At 34.5% G+C, this 19,806-nt stretch overlaps 1 protein-coding gene across 2 annotated transcripts in view; it reads right to left on the minus strand.

Annotated features, from left to right (window-relative positions):
• LOC131037510 (uncharacterized) overlaps positions 1 to 19,806 on the minus strand; it is a 127,943-nt gene that overhangs the window by 91,699 nt on the left and 16,438 nt on the right. For both annotated transcript variants that reach the window (XM_057969668.2, XM_057969667.2), the window contains exons 4-6: positions 7,633 to 7,722; positions 7,434 to 7,533; positions 7,086 to 7,222 (exon numbers count right to left, since the gene is read on the minus strand). In XM_057969668.2, the coding sequence (XP_057825651.1) occupies positions 7,086 to 7,222; positions 7,434 to 7,533; positions 7,633 to 7,722 (327 nt within the window). The remainder of the gene's footprint in view (positions 1 to 7,085; positions 7,223 to 7,433; positions 7,534 to 7,632; positions 7,723 to 19,806) is intronic.

A 19,806-nucleotide genomic window follows, 5' to 3' on the forward strand; every position in this document is an offset into this window, starting at 1 on the left:
CAGAATTTCGACTAATCCTTGGACAGGCTTAATCCCCATTCCATCTTCGAACCACGTTTCGAATTTCGTCGCATTCTGGATTCGTTTGCTATGTCTTTCCTTCAATTTCGGGTTTTTTTTCCTTGACTGCAAGCGGGAAATTTCTCTTGAATTGCAAGTTTTAATGATTTCCATTGTTTTGGTCTTTGTAGGGAAATTTTTGGTTAATTACAAGTGCACTTTATTGAAAAATAAGAACTTGTAATTTTCTTTTTATTTCCCCCTTGAACTTTTTAGCTTTTTAAGTTAAAATACGGATTTTTTGGATAAGTTACAAATAAACTTGCAATTCTTTTCTAAAACCCCTACTTTAATGTCTTTTGTTTGTAATAGGGATTTTAAACCTCTATTACATATGTGCAAGTTATTAAAACTTCTTGTAGGGATTTTATTTTCCCTTTACATGTAATTTGTAACTTGCACATCTCTCTCCAACACTCGATTTTCCCTAGAATTGAAATAAAGTGTCATTTTAAACTTTGCTATTTTGCCCAAAAAACCCGATTTTTTCCATAAAGTGCAAATTGAGGAATTTTAAACTTGTAATTGCATTTTTAAAACCCGATTTTGCCTTGTTGATGGAAAAAGTGACATTTTAAACTTGCAATTGGATTTTTAAAACCCGATTTTGCCTTGTTGAGAGAAAAGTAACATTTTAAACTTCTTGTTTGCTCTCAAAAACCCGATTTTCCTTATTACATGCAATTTTAAACTTGTTCTTTCCCAAAAACCCGACCAGCAATATTGGTGGATTTTGTTGACAATTTCCACCGATTTTTGTGAAGAAATATTAGGAGGAAGGCATTTTGGATTCCTTGCTATTTTCATGCATTTTCCAACTCTCTTCATGCCATTTGGAAGACATTATCGCTGGTTTTATGGGGTTTTAACAGCAAAAACGTTTTTGAAAAATGCCACAATTTGCCTCATTCAAGTGTCACGAATCTTGTCTTTCCTAAATTGTTTTGGCTTGTCTTGCCTAGGCGTGGAGGTTGGGTGTTTTACTTGACCGATTCTTCATGCTTTTAATGGACATTTTGATACATATGGCATTTTTTCAAAAACGTGGCTAGGGTTTGAATCTTCTTTTTTCTATAAGAGATTATTTCTCTTCATGATAGTTGTTATGTTTTGTATATGATTATTTTGCCCCAAAAATCGGTTTTGTGAGAGATTTTCCCTTTGTAAGGCAATTTGTGGATTGCATTGTTCTTCCCCATTTTACCTCTTTACTTGTATTCGGGATTTTAAATCCCAATTGCAAGTTGGATGAAAATAATTGTTCTTCCCTTATGGTTAAAAGAATTTAACCATCTTTGGTTGAAATTCCAAGTTGCAAAGATGAAAAATACCCTTCTTTCAAAATCGGGTTTTTAGAACCGGATTACATGTTGAAAGTTCTTCCTATTTTCTTCAAGATGGTCTTCCCAAAATCTTTTCATTTTCACTCATATTCATTTCCATCATCCGTACATACCATTTCATCCACTCATTTCACACCTTCATTCATTTATCCCATTTAAAGTCTACCTGCGGTCAGCCATCCAGAATCGAAATTGGTCTAAAATGCACTCAAAAAACACTTGAAAATGAGTTCTAAAGGTCCAATTACAAGTGAAAACTTGTAGTTACCCATTACACATATGAAGTTAAATGTTTGTTCTCCACAATTGCAAGTTAATGCTCTTGTTTTTCCCACACATGGAATGCAACTTCCAAAGCCCGAAATTCACTTGCAAGCCCATTTTTGCATCAATTTATCCCTTCCCTTGTCAGTCTGGTTTGCACACATGATCTACTGAATCAATGGATTAAGGCATGGGCCTTATTTAGCAAGCAGATTTCAAGAATGGAGGATGATACAAAGAAGAGATACAACAACAATTCATGGTTGAGAGCATAGAATGCTTTCAAGACAAAGATGGTCATGACATGAAAAGAGGAAGGCAACCCTTTCCCTCCTAAAAAGATAGTACTACCCCAAGCAAGAAGACAAGGATGCAAGTTCCCGTTCCGGTTCAAGATGTCTTTACCAATCTAGAATACTTCAAGTTCTAGCATCCTGAAGCGACATGAAGATCATCACAGACAAAGGATGACGCAGTTAGAGTCGTGTCTTTAGACACATGGAATAGTTTTAGTTATGCATTTGTAATTTTGTTTTGACAAGTTACATGTAAAAAAATAACTTTGTAATTGCAAGTTAACTCATTACTTGCACTTTTGTAATTACATGTAAAGCAACTACAAGTTGTGTTCAATTAGGACTGTAGTTGGAATAAGTCATAGTTAGATATTGAATAAGTCTTGGTGGTTGAGAGAATCTATCAAGTTAGTTAGGATCCTCCCACCTTTTTCTCAAAGCTCCTCTTCTATAAATACTTGAGGGGGTCTATTGTAATTTTGATCTTTTGGAAAGCAAGCAAAAACTCCGCCAAATTTACAGCAAAGAAGTCTTTGAGCTTTCATGTGTAAATTCAAGAATTGAAAGGAATAGAAGGAAATTACTCAAGCTTTGAGTCTTTGTGCTACATACTTGAGTTTGTGTTCTATATTATCTTTCTTGCAAGTATTTCTTAAAGGGATTAATCGCATTTGATTTGCAGTCTTTGTGTTGCAAGTAGTTGAGGTTAATATAGATTAAAATAAATATTTTGTTGAGAGAAGTTGTAAGTCTTTGTGCTTTCACTTGTTCTTAGGAGAATTTAGGAGTAGATTTTGTGAGAAATAGCTAAGAGTCTTTGAGCTTATACTACTTCCCATTGTTTTAAGTAGAAAAGAATAAGATATTCCAGTCTTTGAGCTGTTATAATTTGTTCTTTATAGCATTAGTATATAAAAGGGTAGATAGGACTTCACATAATCAAGTCTTTGAGCTTGATATTGCTGTCCCGCCCTGAAGGAAGTGATGGAAGTCTTTGCGCTTTCGGGAAACTTCATTTCCTTTCTCTCATTTCATTTAGAAAGTGGTTACTGCTGTTTATATCAAATCGCTATCCTTTTCTGTGAAGAGAAAAGGATATTGTCTTTCTTGAAAGAAGAAGAAAGATTGATGTCCCATCCTATTTTATTTTTCAAGTTATAGTTAGATAGGGGGAGCCTTCCCTCAATTAGGAGAGTTTTACTCACACACTATGGTTGAAACCATAATTTTGTATATTTCCCCAAGTGTACAAAATTTTCAACCAACAAGTTGAATGCCAAAGTGTTTGATGAATGTCTGCAAGCTAGAAATCAGAGACATTGCAAGTTTGGGTTCAAAATTTGTGTTAGGGACTCTACATAGATATTTCATGATACTTAAATTCAACACAATTGTAAAAGGCATTTTTTGGAATGGTACTCCTAGAAAAAAAATTTTCTTTTTTAAAAATATTTGTAAGTGATGCAACTAAAGATGTAATATAAATTTTAATAAACTCTATCTTTAAATTCTTGGTTCTAAGGTTAGTTACATAGCTTTCCTATTAGTCTAGTACAAACAAAAGTTTGTTCTACAAATTTGTACTCAAACTTATAACTAGTAAAAATATGTTTACTTTGCTTATTAGCAAAGGATAATTATGTCAAGTGGCCATTGGTCTATTGGTGAATTTGAATGGCTCACAAAGAGCCCGCTAGGCCTCTTTCACAATGGTTTTTCTTTCCACAAAATAAACTTGGATGAAGATACCAACATTCTTGTGCTCAATGAACTTTCTTCTTGCAATAGAAGCAAACAATGCAAGGCTTTCATTATAAAAACCTTCTTGGGATGCTCTTATTATCTCTTGCATGAATTTCACTATGGAGCTATTGTCTCTCTTTTGGAGACCCTTGGTTGGCTTTTTAAGGTAGTGCTATACTACCTTACTCATGAGAAACCTATTTGTGCATTATATAGTTTAAAATTCCATTAGATATCATTAACTTGATCATGTTTTAACCTTTCATGGGTTGTTTTACTTTGTCTAGTGGTTTTCTTGAGCCGTCTTGGAGCATAATCTCCAACTTCTTCGTAGCCACCAAAATATCTCAAACCTACATATTGAGGTCTTTCCTTGACCTCTATGGTAATTTTTATGCCTTGGCCATTGGCCATTCTTTTCAATGCCCTTTTCCATCAAATTTCCCAACTTTATTTTCAACTTAAAGCTAATTCCTTTGGTATGCTTCTCAAAACTATCTAGTGACTTCTCTAGATCAGAAAAAAGAACAAATGGTGTACTTACCATGCATACCCCCGTCATGGTTTGTGCATCTTTGGTAGAGGGTAGAGGATGGGCTCCACTTCTCTTCTTCACCATCGTCTTGGAACCTTGTCAAATACTCCTCTCATGTTCAATTCTTGGAGCAATAACTAAATGATTTTTACAAGGAATTACCTAGGGCTTTCCAATCCATCTTGCAACTCTTGATAGTTGATACTCATCTTCTAAGTTCTGCAATTTCTTTCTCAATTCTTTTCTTTCCCTTTGCATTTGCTGGTTTACTTGTAGGATCCCTTGAATCCATACTTCCCTTAGAGTTTTCCCATTATTTTAATATGCAACAAAAAAACTTACACTTGCACACTTTGCAGGCATATGGAAAAACCAACTCTGATACAAATACAAATTATAATTGACATGAATACTCCATTGGACGGTTCATCAACATGAATCCTATCATCAATAACTTGTTGCTCACAAGGTTTATGTTTAGTTAAACAACAGTTAAGGATGTAAATTATAATGTTCTTACAGCTCTGTACTGATTTCTAAAACACAATTCATTCGTCAAGGAGGACAGAACATGTCTATATTATCCATATCCACTTGTGCTCTAGATGTTTTCAACTTTTAGTAAGCAACATAAGCAAGTAAATGAAAAAGACATCACACCACAGAGATAGTGCAAGATATTTGCCCTAGGGAAACCCAATTAAGAAAAAAATCAGGCAAGAATATACTATCAAAACGGTTATACAAGCTTGATGCCTTCATTAAGGCTACTAGGAACACTGAAAACATAGCATATTCTGAGTTGGGCCTAAACTAGCAATTTTAATGAATATATGAAATCGTACAGTCTCAATAAACATAGCAATGAGCTGCTCCTTCAATTGCCAAATAGTAAATACCCTATGACAAGTAATATTGGAATGCAATTCTCAGTTGTGCACACTTCTCTCTCTTATCACCTTAAAGTATATTAGTACATAACCAAAGGGGCCTGTTTATGTTAAAGGATGAGCACATCAATTGGAAAAAGGTACTAGAACATCTTTCATGTGAATAGATGGAAAGAGAATACCATTCAACTCCTCAAAGAATTTCAATTATTCTATTTTGTTGTTCATGAGATGAATTTGTCAACCACCAAAACTATCAAACAACACTACTCCCATTCCTTAATAATTCATTAGCAGCCAAAAACTTAAGAGCCTTGTACAGAGCTGAAAACATCACTAATATACAATTTTTCCTCTTCTTCATATTACTACTTGGAAATTCACCAACAACATGACCAATCACTCCACCAACTAAAAATGAATTTCTATCCAAACATTTTTGGATCAAAACACAATGTCCCCTTCACAAGAGTAATTTATTTGGTGATGACCCTTAGCCTATTTTATTTTCCGTAAGCTATTTGGGATGCTGCAAGGGAGTAATTAATTGATTAAATTAGGTTGTCTAGAGATTTTCGTTTTAAAGGAAACTTGTATTTAATTTTTTTTTTTTATGAAGATTGGACAATATTATAAAAGTGACTTATTTTTGGGTTCAAAAGAAAAGTTTAATATAAAAATAAATTAAAAGTCACTTTTGGAGGGAAATGAAAAGTTGTAGGATATTTTAATATTTCCAAAAAGTGTATATATGGGGGGTATGAAGAGAGAAGATTCATTCTACGCATTTTATCAAACCCTAGCTTATTGGAGAGATTGAACTTGGTTCATTCTTCAGCCATAGGATGAAAACCTTATGGAAATCAGTTTCATGGACAAAAACCCACCTAGTTTGATCAATTGAATTCATCCAAGATTCACCATTGTGCTTCATTGATCAGATGGATTAAAGAAGGTTTGTTTAATCTGATTTTTGAGCAAAAATTTTGAAGATTTTTTCTATTTTTGAAGGCTGCTACAATACTGCACCAGTATCCACTACATAATTCCTACTATATAAACTTAAAGGAAGAATCAACATCTTTCTAGTTGTATAATCAACCTTGGAAGGTGCTACTTGTGAATTTGGTGATTTCCTATGTGAATATTAACATTTGACAAATGTATGATGTTGTAATGAAATATGCATACAATATTAGCTGTCTATTGCTTGGTTTTTTCTAATGTATAACATATCTGTTGCTGCAACTATTGTATCTTGACAGTTGACATTGAATACCCGCAAGGGTTGTGTTGGCCAATTGTTTGTTAACTGGTAAATGAAACCTGTCAATGCATGACAACTATTTTTTAAAATACCCATGAATTATTCAATGCCTGCAAATGTTTGTCAATATGTCCATGAGCTGTTCCTAAGCACTAAATTCAGAAATATTGGTTGGTTCAATGTTTGGCCAACTGTTTGACAAATTGTTTCAAGGTAGGAAATCAGAAAATTTGCAAGTTTGTTGAAATATTTTGGTAGGGACTTTATACAAAAAACAGCTGGACATGATTCAAGCTCATAGCACCGATGATCAGTTTCTAGTTGAAAGGAACTCACCTATTGATGAATTGTCAAAACTCAATATTTTTTCAAATACTTGATTTCAGCATGCTTACAAATATCGTTCTCTAAATAAAAAAATTCATGTCAGTCTCACCATGAAAAATGAAGCGCTAGCTGAATTTGTAGAATACAATACAGGATCTGTGTATGCTGGGGAATGATATTGTTGGTAGAGCAGATGTATTCAGTAAAGATGTTGAAAACTCGGCCATAGTTCTAAAATTTGAATGCACTGGTTACTCCATCATGTGCTTGTACTACTTATATAGTATAATATAAGGAGCATGCTATTTAAAAATAAATAAAACACTTTGACAACAATATAATTATAAAGCATTAGCTCACCTGAAATAACTCTGTGCCGAGTCTACTTTTTGTAAAGCAAAACCTCCCATGAGATCCATGCGAACCGTCCCATTAGCAGGAGGAATATCTTCAGAGCTAAATCCATTAATGTTGTTATCTAGTTGTGAATCTGATACCTGCATCACAATGGATGACCTGCAAGGCTAAATGTACTTTTTTTTGCCATAAAACAATCAAAAGCATGAAAAGCTTCCTATAATATGTATTGAATTCCTTAACATTGATCTGAAAGCAAGGAAGTTGAGTATACAGATAATAACGTATATGTTTAACTAGAATGAAGATCAGTATGACTCATGGCATCAAAGTGTGATCTAGAAGATTTACCGACTTCAGGAGAACAAAAACACTGTCTTCTTCAAAATATTCCAGTTCAAAATATCGGAAAATCATTTCCCGAGGCAAAAGAGGCCATGGAATTTTCATCCTTTTTACAACAGTGCCAATAGAAACATTAATTGTAAGCTTTAAAAGAAGACCAAAAGATAAAAATATAATCATCAGTAGTGAGTATATGTAGAACAACCTTACTAGAGATAATTCTTCACCTATGTGAATTTTCTTCAAGCAGCGAGACTCTAATATCTTAAATGTTGGCACAGTAAATTGAGGCCACCTGCAGACATTTACAGAAAATTAATGCACTTCCTCCATATCAAGGAATTATTACAACTTCCAGCTCCTTCTCTATCACGTTAGTGACATGTAAACTGAAGCAAGGGAAGTATTCCCAAATAACATCAAGAAAAGGGACAAAGAATACTTATTTTATAGCCTAAAGAATGGTGTATGTGCGGTTAGTATCAAGAAACATTTAAACTATATCTTGAGAGACACACAATAAACAGGAAGACTGTAAGCCTCATTCAAATCTGTTGACAGAAACATTTGGAAAAACAGAACTTGGCCACCCTTGTACATCAATGTGAAACATGTATGACAACCTCATCAATGAACAACCAAGGACTTAAAACCCTGCCAAAGCAAAACACACCTCAGAAATTGGATTCTTGAAACGAAGATTGATATTGTGCTCTTATAAGAAACACAGTTTTCCATGTAAATACCTTCATGTTTCATGCATCATATCTGATCAGCAACAGAGTTTTTCACCCAGGTCAGTTTTATTTTAAAAATAATTTTTCTCTTTCTTTCTGAATCATTCATAGCCACGGTATACAGTCTCCCACATTTCCAAATCAGCTGTAATATTGGGCTCTGATTTCAGCAATGTTTGCCTTTCTGTCTCCAACCCTAGTTGTGTGTCTGTGTGTGTGTGTGTGCGTGTGCCCACACATGTATGTATATATCTATGTGTGTGTGTGTGTCTGTGTATTACAAAATTAAATAAATATACAGAATTGTAAAACTAAATATATTTGATAGTATGATACTTCGTCATTCATCAACGCCAAATGCCAAAATGGCAGTGATAAAGATAAAAATTAAAAACCAATTGATAGTTCAAAATTTCAATTTTTTGTCATATGCAATATAATATATATCAGCTGCCTTTCAAAATGCCAAAATGAAAAAAGAGAGTGGAGAGAGCAAGATGATCTTTGCATTGGGCAAAATGATGCTCTTAGGGGCATTTTAGGGTTTTGGATGCAAAAAAAAATATTTAAATGTCTTTTTTCTTACAGGGTATGCACCCTAGGCAAACCCAAGTGTATTCCTGAGTGAATCCAAACCCAGACGTACACGTTACAGGTGAGGGAGGCCTGAAGGGCATAACAGGTAACTTAGTTGCAGACTTATAAGCAGCCCAAGAGAGTCTCAACATCAACTTAGAAGAGATACTACGGGATTATAGAGAGCAATAAGTCACCTCTCTGTCCTCAGCTTTTAAAGGCTATGCCTCAAGCAGCATGGATCCTGCTCTGGTGTGCAGAAATATCTATGTATTTGTCCTTCAACTAGCCCTAATCGCAGGGCATTAAAATATGACAGTCCAATTATGGCAATAACTATCACCTTTGCAGTATGATGTCAAATCAAGGACTTGTATGTTTTATTTTCAAAATTCATGTCCATCATAACTTTTGACCCAGTATTTCATGCCAGCCACATTACCACATGATCAATCAACTATGTGAGATAAGTTTTATATCTACAAAGATTCAGCAGATATGCTTTCTGATCATTATGAAATTCCCTGGGGCATTGAAAATGCTTCATGAAAGAGACAATCATTCAAATGCACCAATTAAGGAAATGCACCAAAACTGATGTAATGTTTTATTCCACGAAGTAATATCCAATGCTTTTTCTCAGATAGAGAAAAAATTTATTTATTTATTTTAGATAGGATTCAAGATTGATGTGATTTTTTGCTCCATCAAGATTCTGCCTTCGCTGCCTGTGATAAGTCACCTCAAGCTTTTGGAGTCCTTGCAGCCCAAAATTGGGGACCTCAAAGTTTAGCAAGTTACTCGATACTTTTCCTTGCCATTGCAAATTAAAAATCCTATAGTAATGACTTAGCCAGCTATCTATACGGCAACAATTTCGACTCATAGAGGGCATATGCTGCGTATTTACTATTTTGTTTTTCTTATTGATGTAGGAGCATCCATGGTGTAGGGACTATTCTCGTCAACCAAAAATATGTTTTATAATTTTCATAGTTTAGGTGAATAAATGTTGTAGACTCAATATTTTTGTAATAAAAGCCAAATATTTTATTAAATATTTTGGTCACGACCTTATGTTAAAACTTTGTGTAAATTTGGATGCATTTGTTGTAATTTACAATGTCAAATATTTCAAATAGGCCAACTTGGGTATTAGATTTGAAGGGGACCCACTTACACCTCAAGTGGATGCGAATAAGGCAAACTGACAAGATTCCGTGAGTTACAAGTTATGACAAAGCATTTAAGGCAAGTTGGGCGCCCAATAAGGAGCTCAAAACTTTTACTATTCCAGGAGTCAACCGGTGGAGTTAGTGGTATGACAGGCAACTAATTTGAGCATAGACTGGAAGGGAAGTTGTAAGAGCAATTAATGGACATGTTGAATGCAATTTCAAAAGGAAGATGAAAGGGAATCCAAGTTCAGTGTAGCATTTCTGGGAGGCTAATTTCAGCCAAATGAAATGTGGAGTTGTATATTCATGGGGGTTCTTTCATTTGGTGAAGGAATAGCTTTGCAGGTGAAGTGTGTGGGAGCTAAGGAGAAGGAGAAATCAGATTTGAAGCATATTTTGTTTCTTCTTGCAGGTTTTGAAGAGTTTATAATCAGATTTGCATATCTGAATGTGAAGCCAATAGGCTTATTTAATTGTAATCAGTTTACATTTTCAGATTTAATTTACAAAGTCATATTTGCTTGCATATTTTGTGATCAGATTTGTATGAGTTTGCTGTTGTAAAAATCAGATTTTATGAAGGGAGAGTATCCCTTTACATCACTTATCAATATTCAAGTCACCAATCAGGTTTTGAAGTCAACAGCAGATTCACTCAGATATTACTGCTCTTTTCGAGCAACAAGAACTTCTATAAACTGGCCATTTTCTGTTGAACTGTACATGAAAAGGTGAAATGATTTCTGGTTTTGATCTTTTCTATACTCTCTTCTACTTGAGTTGATTAAGGCTCTATGATCATTCAAGATATGTGCTGCTCATATTCTTCTTTCCTCAAATTTCGACTTTATCTGATTTAACATTTGTAATGTAGCAATTACTTTTCAAATCCAGTAGTGCTCGTCTACATTATCAATATATCAGTATATGAGCTTTGATTTGTGTACCTTGTTTAGCATGCATATCATACCAAAAATCTTACTATAAATATAAAAGCTGAAATTGACTCTACCGTGTTACCAAAAAAAAAATTTAGTTATTAGATACAGAAAAGATCTACAAACTTTTTGGCCATTACACCAAAAAGTCTTGTGATGACTGCTGGTGGTCAATATGCAAATACTTGCCTTCTAATTATATAGTTTGTTCAATTAGAATATTCTGAACAAATTAGAATATCTTGGGTAAAGAATGGGTAAAATGTAACTGAAGCACTAACAACACATAGAGTTGCCAAATTTTCTGTGAAAACACAGCAACTCTGAGAAGAATTGTTTCAGGGTAAAAATTAGAAGAATGTTGTTCTTGATTTCCCTTATTTTGTCTATGTCAAAGGAAAACGAACACTATAACCTTTTCTAGTTCCAAAAAATATCATCAGAGTTTCTTGTGAGGCCATAATGTATTAAGCAATTGCAATAAGATATATGATAAACAAGTTGTTCGTTTGAGTTATTGATATTGAACTGAAAGCAGAACCCTAGTCCAGGCTATAAATTAGCATGATGAATGTTCCTTGTTGAGTTGATCTAGTTAATAAACAGAGTCGACAGATAGGTCATACTAACCACTTGTTTAAGATAGATGAGTTACCATTTCATAAAGACCACTGAATGGACTCATGGCTACTTCTTGAGATTGTCATTTGACCGGGGCCACACATGCCAGAAATTTAAAGCGAACCAATAAAGGAAATGTTGGTATAGATGACAGTGACGGTGAAACAGGAAAGCTCAATTAAAAGATAAATTGAAGAAGACTATAATTATGCATGATAACTTGAGATAGTATATGCTCGGTTGATCATACCTGCAATTCATTTTACCTGTATATCAAAATCAAAGTGCTTTTGTGTTGTCTTACTTTCTACTTGTTCAGTCATGATTTTCTACATGTTTAGAACTTAATAAAAGAAAATCATAGAAGGTGCTTAACATGCCGGATTGAGCTAATGATGTTTTTGGTGAGACCCATTCTTCTATTTTAAGAAATAAGATGTCTTGACCAAGATCCTACACAAGAGTTGCACAGAGCACAAGTACTTGTAGAAGGTTGCAACGGGCAAAGCATCAACTTTCTAATGCATGGAGCTTAATTCCATTGAGGACGTGGACAAATTGCAAATACCATCCACAACTCTTCTCCTAATAACACTCCAATCTAATTAATCCCTCTCAATTTTCACAAATATTGTCTTGCCCTTGATAGTTGAAGTTGACTAAAAAAGCATTTCTTGCTCCTCTCTTTCATAAGCTGAGTAGTCCCAATTTTCAAATTTAGCAGTGATAATTTGTTTTCCATTCTTTTGCCTTATTTTTGTGTTTTATTTTTTGTCTTTTGTTGAGCTTGAAGATCCAAACTACTAGGAATTCTTATGCAACATGCCAACCCAATGAGAAGACTCTCAGTCCCACAAAAGATGCTCAATTAAGTACAAGATAAGGCCTACACATTTTACCCTCTTCCCTGAAGTAGTTCTTCATACTTCCAAATCCCTTAGAACTGGAATCTGGATAATGTTACAAATGCTTCTTCTGCAAAAATTATTGCTTATCAGTCAATAGTGTCCTTATCACAATTGATGTCCATACCTTGCTAATCAACATTGTAGCACTTGCATTATTTTTTTAGTCTCATGTTGATTTTTCCAACCTGTTGTTAGCTGTTGCTACAAGATCCTTCTTACACTCTTCTTGTTCAACTCATTAGTTTATGATTCTTAAAGATGTTGAAATTATATATTTGCAGCTTCCACCTTTCAATGAAAGGAGAGGTGGTATATTCTTTTCTAAGACTTATCAATATGTTACAGTTACTAATATGATGATCCATAGATGTGAACAAAACTATTTTTTGTGAATTACAAATTGCCAAATTATTTTTAAGCTTTGCCTCAGTATCATTCTTTAAACTTTGGAAGCTTAATTATGTCTCAACAAGATGAAAATTAATGCAGAACACAATCACATATTTGATGCCACAATGGTTCATTCAGAAAACCGCCAATTTAGAAAAAACACATCTTGACAGGTGACACTAGCATTTCCACCAATTTGTATCGCTTGTATATAGTACAAAGGAGGAATCAAAACTTCAAAGGTTCTCACAATTCTTTGTCTGTTTCACTATGAACTACAACTATGTTTTGGTACTCAATAATGGTGTCTCACACTTCTCCAAAACTTTCAAGAAGCTTCAATGTACTTCGCACCTGTCTTTCCTAGTCATGACATGGTCTTCCTATGCACTGGAAGCCTCCAAAACTTGAAAACAAAGCATCAAAAGTCACTTTTTTTCAGTTCCTCAACTGCTGCTTGCACCATGGCATATTTATTGCTTCTTATCTTATGAATTCACTAATTCAAATATATGATTTCACCACTTTCACTAGGTGGTGAATTCATCTATCAAAACAATAGGCACTTGCAAATTTTCAAAATTTGAAAAAGCATTTTTTCTTATTCCTTAGTTCATCTCGACCCTTTTTGGGTCATATCTATGTTCTTAGAGGGACTTTTGGTCCCACAAAAGCCTTGTGAGACAATAAATGAAGAAACATCTTCTCCACCTTCTCCTTGGAGTACCATTAGACTTATTGTTTTCCCTTAGAGTCTCAATTGCCAAGACTCATGAGCTCCGTTCTTGATCTCTCTTTTTTTCTGCTAAAGTACCACATCATTCAAGAGTATTTCTTGCTTCTCATTGACCAAGTCTTTTGATGAAGGTAGTACTAAATCTTCTTCATCATCATCCAACATGGATGGTTCATAAAAGTGGAGGTACTCAGAATTGATCACCAAATGGAGTTTCATGGGGGGCAATTCAAACCTAAACACATTCTCTCCAATTGTCTCTAATATGGTAAACAAATTGTACCTTATAAGTTTAGTCTTTTTGGCTTGTCCTTGCATCTACTCTTTTCTAGGGTCAGACATACTTTTCCTCCTACCTTGAGACTATGTAAATAGTGCTAGTCAACTACTACAAATGAGTCTTCTCTAGTTGTCTTCTTACCTTGTGTTGGATTTTGCAAATCCTCTCAATAAACTTTGTTACTTTTGTCACCATTGAATCCAACCCTATGTGAATAACTTGCTATTCAAGTGCAACATCAAGTGGACTAGTTGGCACATACTCCAAACACACTTCAAAAAGTGACTGCCTTGTAGAAGAATGGATTGCTTTATTGTGTGTGTTGTATGTAGTAAAATGACTCATACCAAGCCTTTGGAAACCTACTATTGTAGCCTCTTATGAGATGCACTAGTGTCATGTTTAATAAATATGTTTATCTATTTGGGGATGGAAGGAAATACTCTATCTTCTCAGACAAAGTGGACCAAACTCACAATGCCCATGCAATAGCAAAAAATAGATCTATGGTCTCTTTTCTGGAAATAGTTTTCTTGTATGGCATTAGAGTGCACATTTTTTGAGCCAATCAACAACAGCAAAAATATAATCATTCCCATTCTCGACAACAAACCACCCACAAAATCTATGCAAAAACTTTATCATGGTCTAGTAGCCAATGAAAGAGGAGTTTATATTCATTCCTTTCATATCTTTGATTTGCAAGTGCAACATAACTTTCATCCTCTAAAGAATGTCACTACTTCTACTTGCATTCTAGGTCAATACACATACCTTTGCAAATTGGCCACTGTTCTTCCAACACCAAAATGGCCTGCCACTTTGGAGGTATGTGCCTCCCTTATGAGTAGAAGTTGTCATGCCTTTGGAACACACAATTTCCCAACTATAGAGCAATCCATCCTTGAGGTAGGAATCTTGACCATCTTTTGCAACTCCTTGTTCTTGGAATTGTTTGTACTTCTCTCCAAACATTTGAGTCTTTTCCATATTCTTCTCCATAGGCCTCCTTGGTGAAAGGCTCTAACTATGAAATCATAGCAAGAGTTGGTATAGGATCTAATATAGGTGTCCTAGACAACATGTTTGCCACTAGATTGGTACTTCTCTTCTTGTATTTGATCACCACATGAAACTATTGTAGAAAACCCATCCATTTGTAATGGCACGCTTGTTGCAACTTTTTTTGAGCCAGCAAGTATTGTAATTGTCAATGGTTTGTTTATACATTAGTCAATTTTCCAAATAGGTAGTGTCTTCATTTCTTGATAACCTGAAATAACGTATAAGGGTCTCTATCACGTACCCATATCCCCTTATCATTGAAATGTAGAACTCTGAATGATATCAAACATGTTTTCCACCTTGTAGCAAGACATGGCATACTCATTAGCATCTATCTCAATGTAATATGCTACCCGTGTTCTTGCACTACCACTGATTTCTTTTGTCAAACAGTTTTTTTATGCTGATCTTATGAATTGTTTCAGTTTGAAAAGTAGTGATGTTTGTTTGAGGGTTAAATATGAAATTTCTGCTAATATCTCAGAGTAGTATGCATAATAAACAACTCACATTTATTGAAATAACCATCAATTAGCAGCAGACTGAATGAAAGACAATGGAGTATAAGCAATTAATCTGACCTCTTATTAACAGCAGATGTAATAGAAATATGTCAGAGATATACATTTAGATCTGTCCTCTTTATTGCAGAGCAATATTGACTTCAGTTACAAGCAGAGTTATCAGAGTCATCCTTGACGTAGAACAATTAAGATTCCCAGTATTGAACAGAAGTAAACTTTGGCACCAAACAGAAAAATGAATAGTTCAGTCAAATGCTCCACAGGAAGAGGCTCACGCCACTCTGAAGTATGCCCACTTTACCAACACAATCTGTATTGCAGAATAATCCAAACTGAGAGAGTTATTGCAGCGATCAGAAATGCATAGCAATCCTCTTACAATGTATATAAATCTGAAAGTGACACTTCAGCATACAGAAGTAGCTTCCACGCCCAAAGATGATGCTCATACAACCCACGTTTGTTCCTCAACCTTCATGCCCTTGGTGGTATTACTATGTCCAGAAAATGTAGAGCCCTAACTGAGGTATAGCTCCCAAAAACACCTTAACCCAGCAAAAAAATAGCTCAAAAATAAACTGAAAATGCTCCAAGTGCAATAAATCAACAATAATATTGTGTAAACCAGCAACCATGACCATGGATAAAGCATAGAAAAAACATATGCCAAGGTAGCTGTAGCTCACACAATAATCAAGCTCGCATCAAGATAGAGATTGCTCATGCCAAATATGATAGAGACTCACAACTGTAGAAATATAAGGGAAGCCGTGCCCAACAAGCAAACCTACACCCAAAAAGGTATGAAAAAGAAGCTCCTAATTCTCCAATGCTCCCATGCCTCAAAACTTCATAACTATTTAATTTGCTTCAGGCTCCAATTGAAATAGCTTAGCAGTAAAACCCTAGCAAGGCGTCCATATACTCATTCCACATAAATTTTTAATAAATCCAAACTCTGCAAATTAAAACCTCACTTTGAATCCCATTGCGAAATTTGAGTGACTTCGCCAAAACATTAGCCAGGGTAGATCTTCCACCACCGAAGCCAATCTTCTCCAAGAGGGGTTTCATCCTCGAGAAGGCTGAATCAAACCAAGTTCAATCACAAAACCCCAAGGGTTTTTACTGGAGAGAAAATAATAAACTTCAACATACCAAATGAGCTCTCAAACCTCTTACTTATAAGATTTACTAGGAACTTTCTAGAAATTCCTTTATAAAATCACTTTATTAATTTAATAAGCCTTACAACTACAAAAAATTGATTTACTTTGTTTTTAAAACATTTTTGGCACTTAAAGTCACTTTTCAACATCTCATCATTTAAAAGTCTCCATTCTCTTTCCAACGACCCATAATACTAAGGTGCCCGATAGATTATTTTAATTAAAAATCCAACCTTAGTAAAATTAATTTAATATAGCTCTAAATTACACTCACGTAGCAACAATGGTTGAAATGCATTGAAATTAAAAACTGACTTCGTAGGAGTGATCTTGATGATGAAATTTGATAAAAAGGACCCAACTGGGTGACTTTTTAAAAATAGACGCTCCCTCCAAGAATCTTGGAGCCCAAACCAAAAGCCGAAAATAACATCTGGAAGTGTCATACAACTCCACTAAATCATTTGAGCTCACTGGTAACCTCAAATTACCCCTCTGAACAGGCTAGCACAAAACCCAAAAGTCAGCACCAACTACAAAGCAAGAGGACCCAAAAAAAGGGAACATTGTACTCAACTTCACAAGGCAGCTATCAATTATGCAACACTATCATTGAAGAATTCCAAATCATGTGCTTCAAAGCATCAAAAGTGTAATCATGTATCGTACTCCAATGAAAAATCTTACCCAACAAGGCAACTTATGTAAAGAATCAACTATTAAAGAAAATGCTAGATTGATTGGCAACTACAAAGTTCTTTGCCTTTGTAGAACTCTTTGGTGTGGGCCAACTCTTAATAGTCTCCAAAATAAAGCCCATACTCTATTGTTGTTGACTAGCACAAGGGCATATGAGGTATGCGGACCCCATACCCCTTCTAATTTTTTTATTATTTTTTTACTTTTGGCCTCTACAAATGGCCATACGGTTGTAGCACTAGGCTAGGGAGCAAAAAAAAATTGCATATTTTCAGGTGACTAAAATAAATAGAATTTTATGTAAATCTTCATCTCCCAGACCTCTTAATCCAATGGTAAGGTCTGGTTTGTCCTGAGGGGTCATTTATAAAACCTCCCCTTCAAAACACTCATGGACACCCAAAAAGACATTTTTTTCTAAAATCAAATTCAAACCCTAGATATGTAAAAAATAACCACAAATCTGCAACCCCAAAACTGCAATCTATAAAGCATCCTGCAAAACGTGTCTCATACCTTGAACTGTTTGAAATCTTTTCTGCATTTTCATGTCTTCAACTTTGCATCTACTCAAACAAGGGTTATACCATAATAGGGATCTCACCAAGCCACAACAACAGCCATGGCTTTGATACCACTTATTAAAAAAATCATTCAAGTTGATCAAACCATTTCCTACATAACCCGTGAGAGAAAATCATACATGCAAGCTTACAACATAACTATATGCAAAGATCGAAGAAACATCACAAGGTAACACAAGAAATACCCTAAGAAATCCCTCAAGAGGGAAAAATCCAACGTCCAAAAGCACCCACATTCAATATATTATTCAGAAATGAAAACATTACAATAAACTTACAAAGTCTTCACGAATACTTCTAAAACATAAAGCTCTTCCAATGCATCCTCCATTTGTCCAAGCATGTATCAACACATCCCATGCCATGATTCACATATGCTCTTCAAAAGAAGGCTCAATATAATGATAGCCAAGCCAATACCTCCAATAGCCAACCTCAACCACTAAACATGTGCTTGCTTTATAGAAACAAGCTCACACAAATATGACCAAGTGGTAAGGTAAAATAAGTCCTCAAAACCATGAATCTACAAAACTATTGACCCCACAATTAAGTGGTAAGGTAAAACCAAGTGCCTCAAAACCGTGAGTCCACAAAACTATTAACCCCACATTTACTTTTGGTAGTAATTTTCTCAAATATTAAAATTTTTAAATGTGTAACCCACATATAAAATATTTAACCCAATGTTACATACAACTTTACAAGTGGACTCAAATAAATACTTAACGTGGCTGAACGCATCATCTAAGATGCAACACAAACAAAATTATTTTTAAAAAATTAAAAAATTTCATGTTATGCAAGGTGTACAGCACCTGTTCCTAATGGTTTCACTTAGTTTAAGGAGCAATTTTGAATTTTAATGTATGGAAATATTTCGAAAGTTATTAATTTATGGAAGGTTAAAAAAAGGTGAGTGGTTTGAAAATGGATCGATTAAACTATTGTTATCATCTAGCTTAGTGAAATAATGTTCTCCAAACTCATCCTTGAACTTCTCACTCTTAAAATGACTCACCTAAGCAAGAAACTAATTGAAACAAAGTTGCAGAGATCTGATTGTCGGAGCTAAAAAGAAACCAATGTAAACTAGGTGATCTAGACGCTCGAGGTATTGAAGTCAAATGGGAACAAAGCACAAGTGATGATATCAACCACTTTTGAACTCATCTTGTGTAGAGATAATAAAAAAAAACATTTGACTGCTATCAAACTTGTCCCAGATGATAAAAAAGACAAAGTCCATGACATTTCGGAATCTAAATCAACCAAAATTACTTGGTTTCTGTTTCAAGCATCCTTTCAGCTTCTTTTCAATATGCTCTTGCTTCTCTTTTTTATACACTTCCAAGAGAGGTCAATTTGGGATGACTTAAAGTGGTTTTCTTTACTGTTCCTGCAAAATTGGTCAAGTTGAGCTATTGTTGCTTCAACGAAGAACACTTAGTGGAATGATGGCGTGATTGGGGGAATGTAGGAGAAAATTATGGGTTTGTATAGTTTACATTGTTGTTCTTGATAAAGTGTGTCTATGAAGACCTTGAGAAGACAGTGAATTGTTTCTTAAATCTCTTGAGATGGTGGCTTGAGGAGTTTGACATTCACTCTTCTAAATTTTTCACCAACATTGATTCTCTAGGTCACATCATTATTTTTTATTTTTAGGCTCTCTGAATTGTTAATACATTTTCCTACCATTTCTAAGCACAACTATATTATTAGTTTTTTAATCAAAGGGGCTGTTTTTTAATAATATCACAACTTCTCTAATCAATTTATATTAAGGTTGAAAAAGATTAGCATCAATGAACCGTGTGGTGGAGCGGCAGTTTATTTATTAATAAATGAGTATAAGTCAAGAGAAATAACAATTTATTAGGGGGTAATTCACCATAACTGATAGATTAATTATCTTAATTAATTAAATATTAATAATATTCGTTAAAAAATTCAAAAAAATTGAAAGATCAA

Source organism: Cryptomeria japonica, chromosome 6 (assembly GCF_030272615.1).
Source record: "Cryptomeria japonica chromosome 6, Sugi_1.0, whole genome shotgun sequence".
In the NCBI taxonomy this organism is placed as follows: domain Eukaryota; kingdom Viridiplantae; phylum Streptophyta; class Pinopsida; order Cupressales; family Cupressaceae; genus Cryptomeria; species Cryptomeria japonica.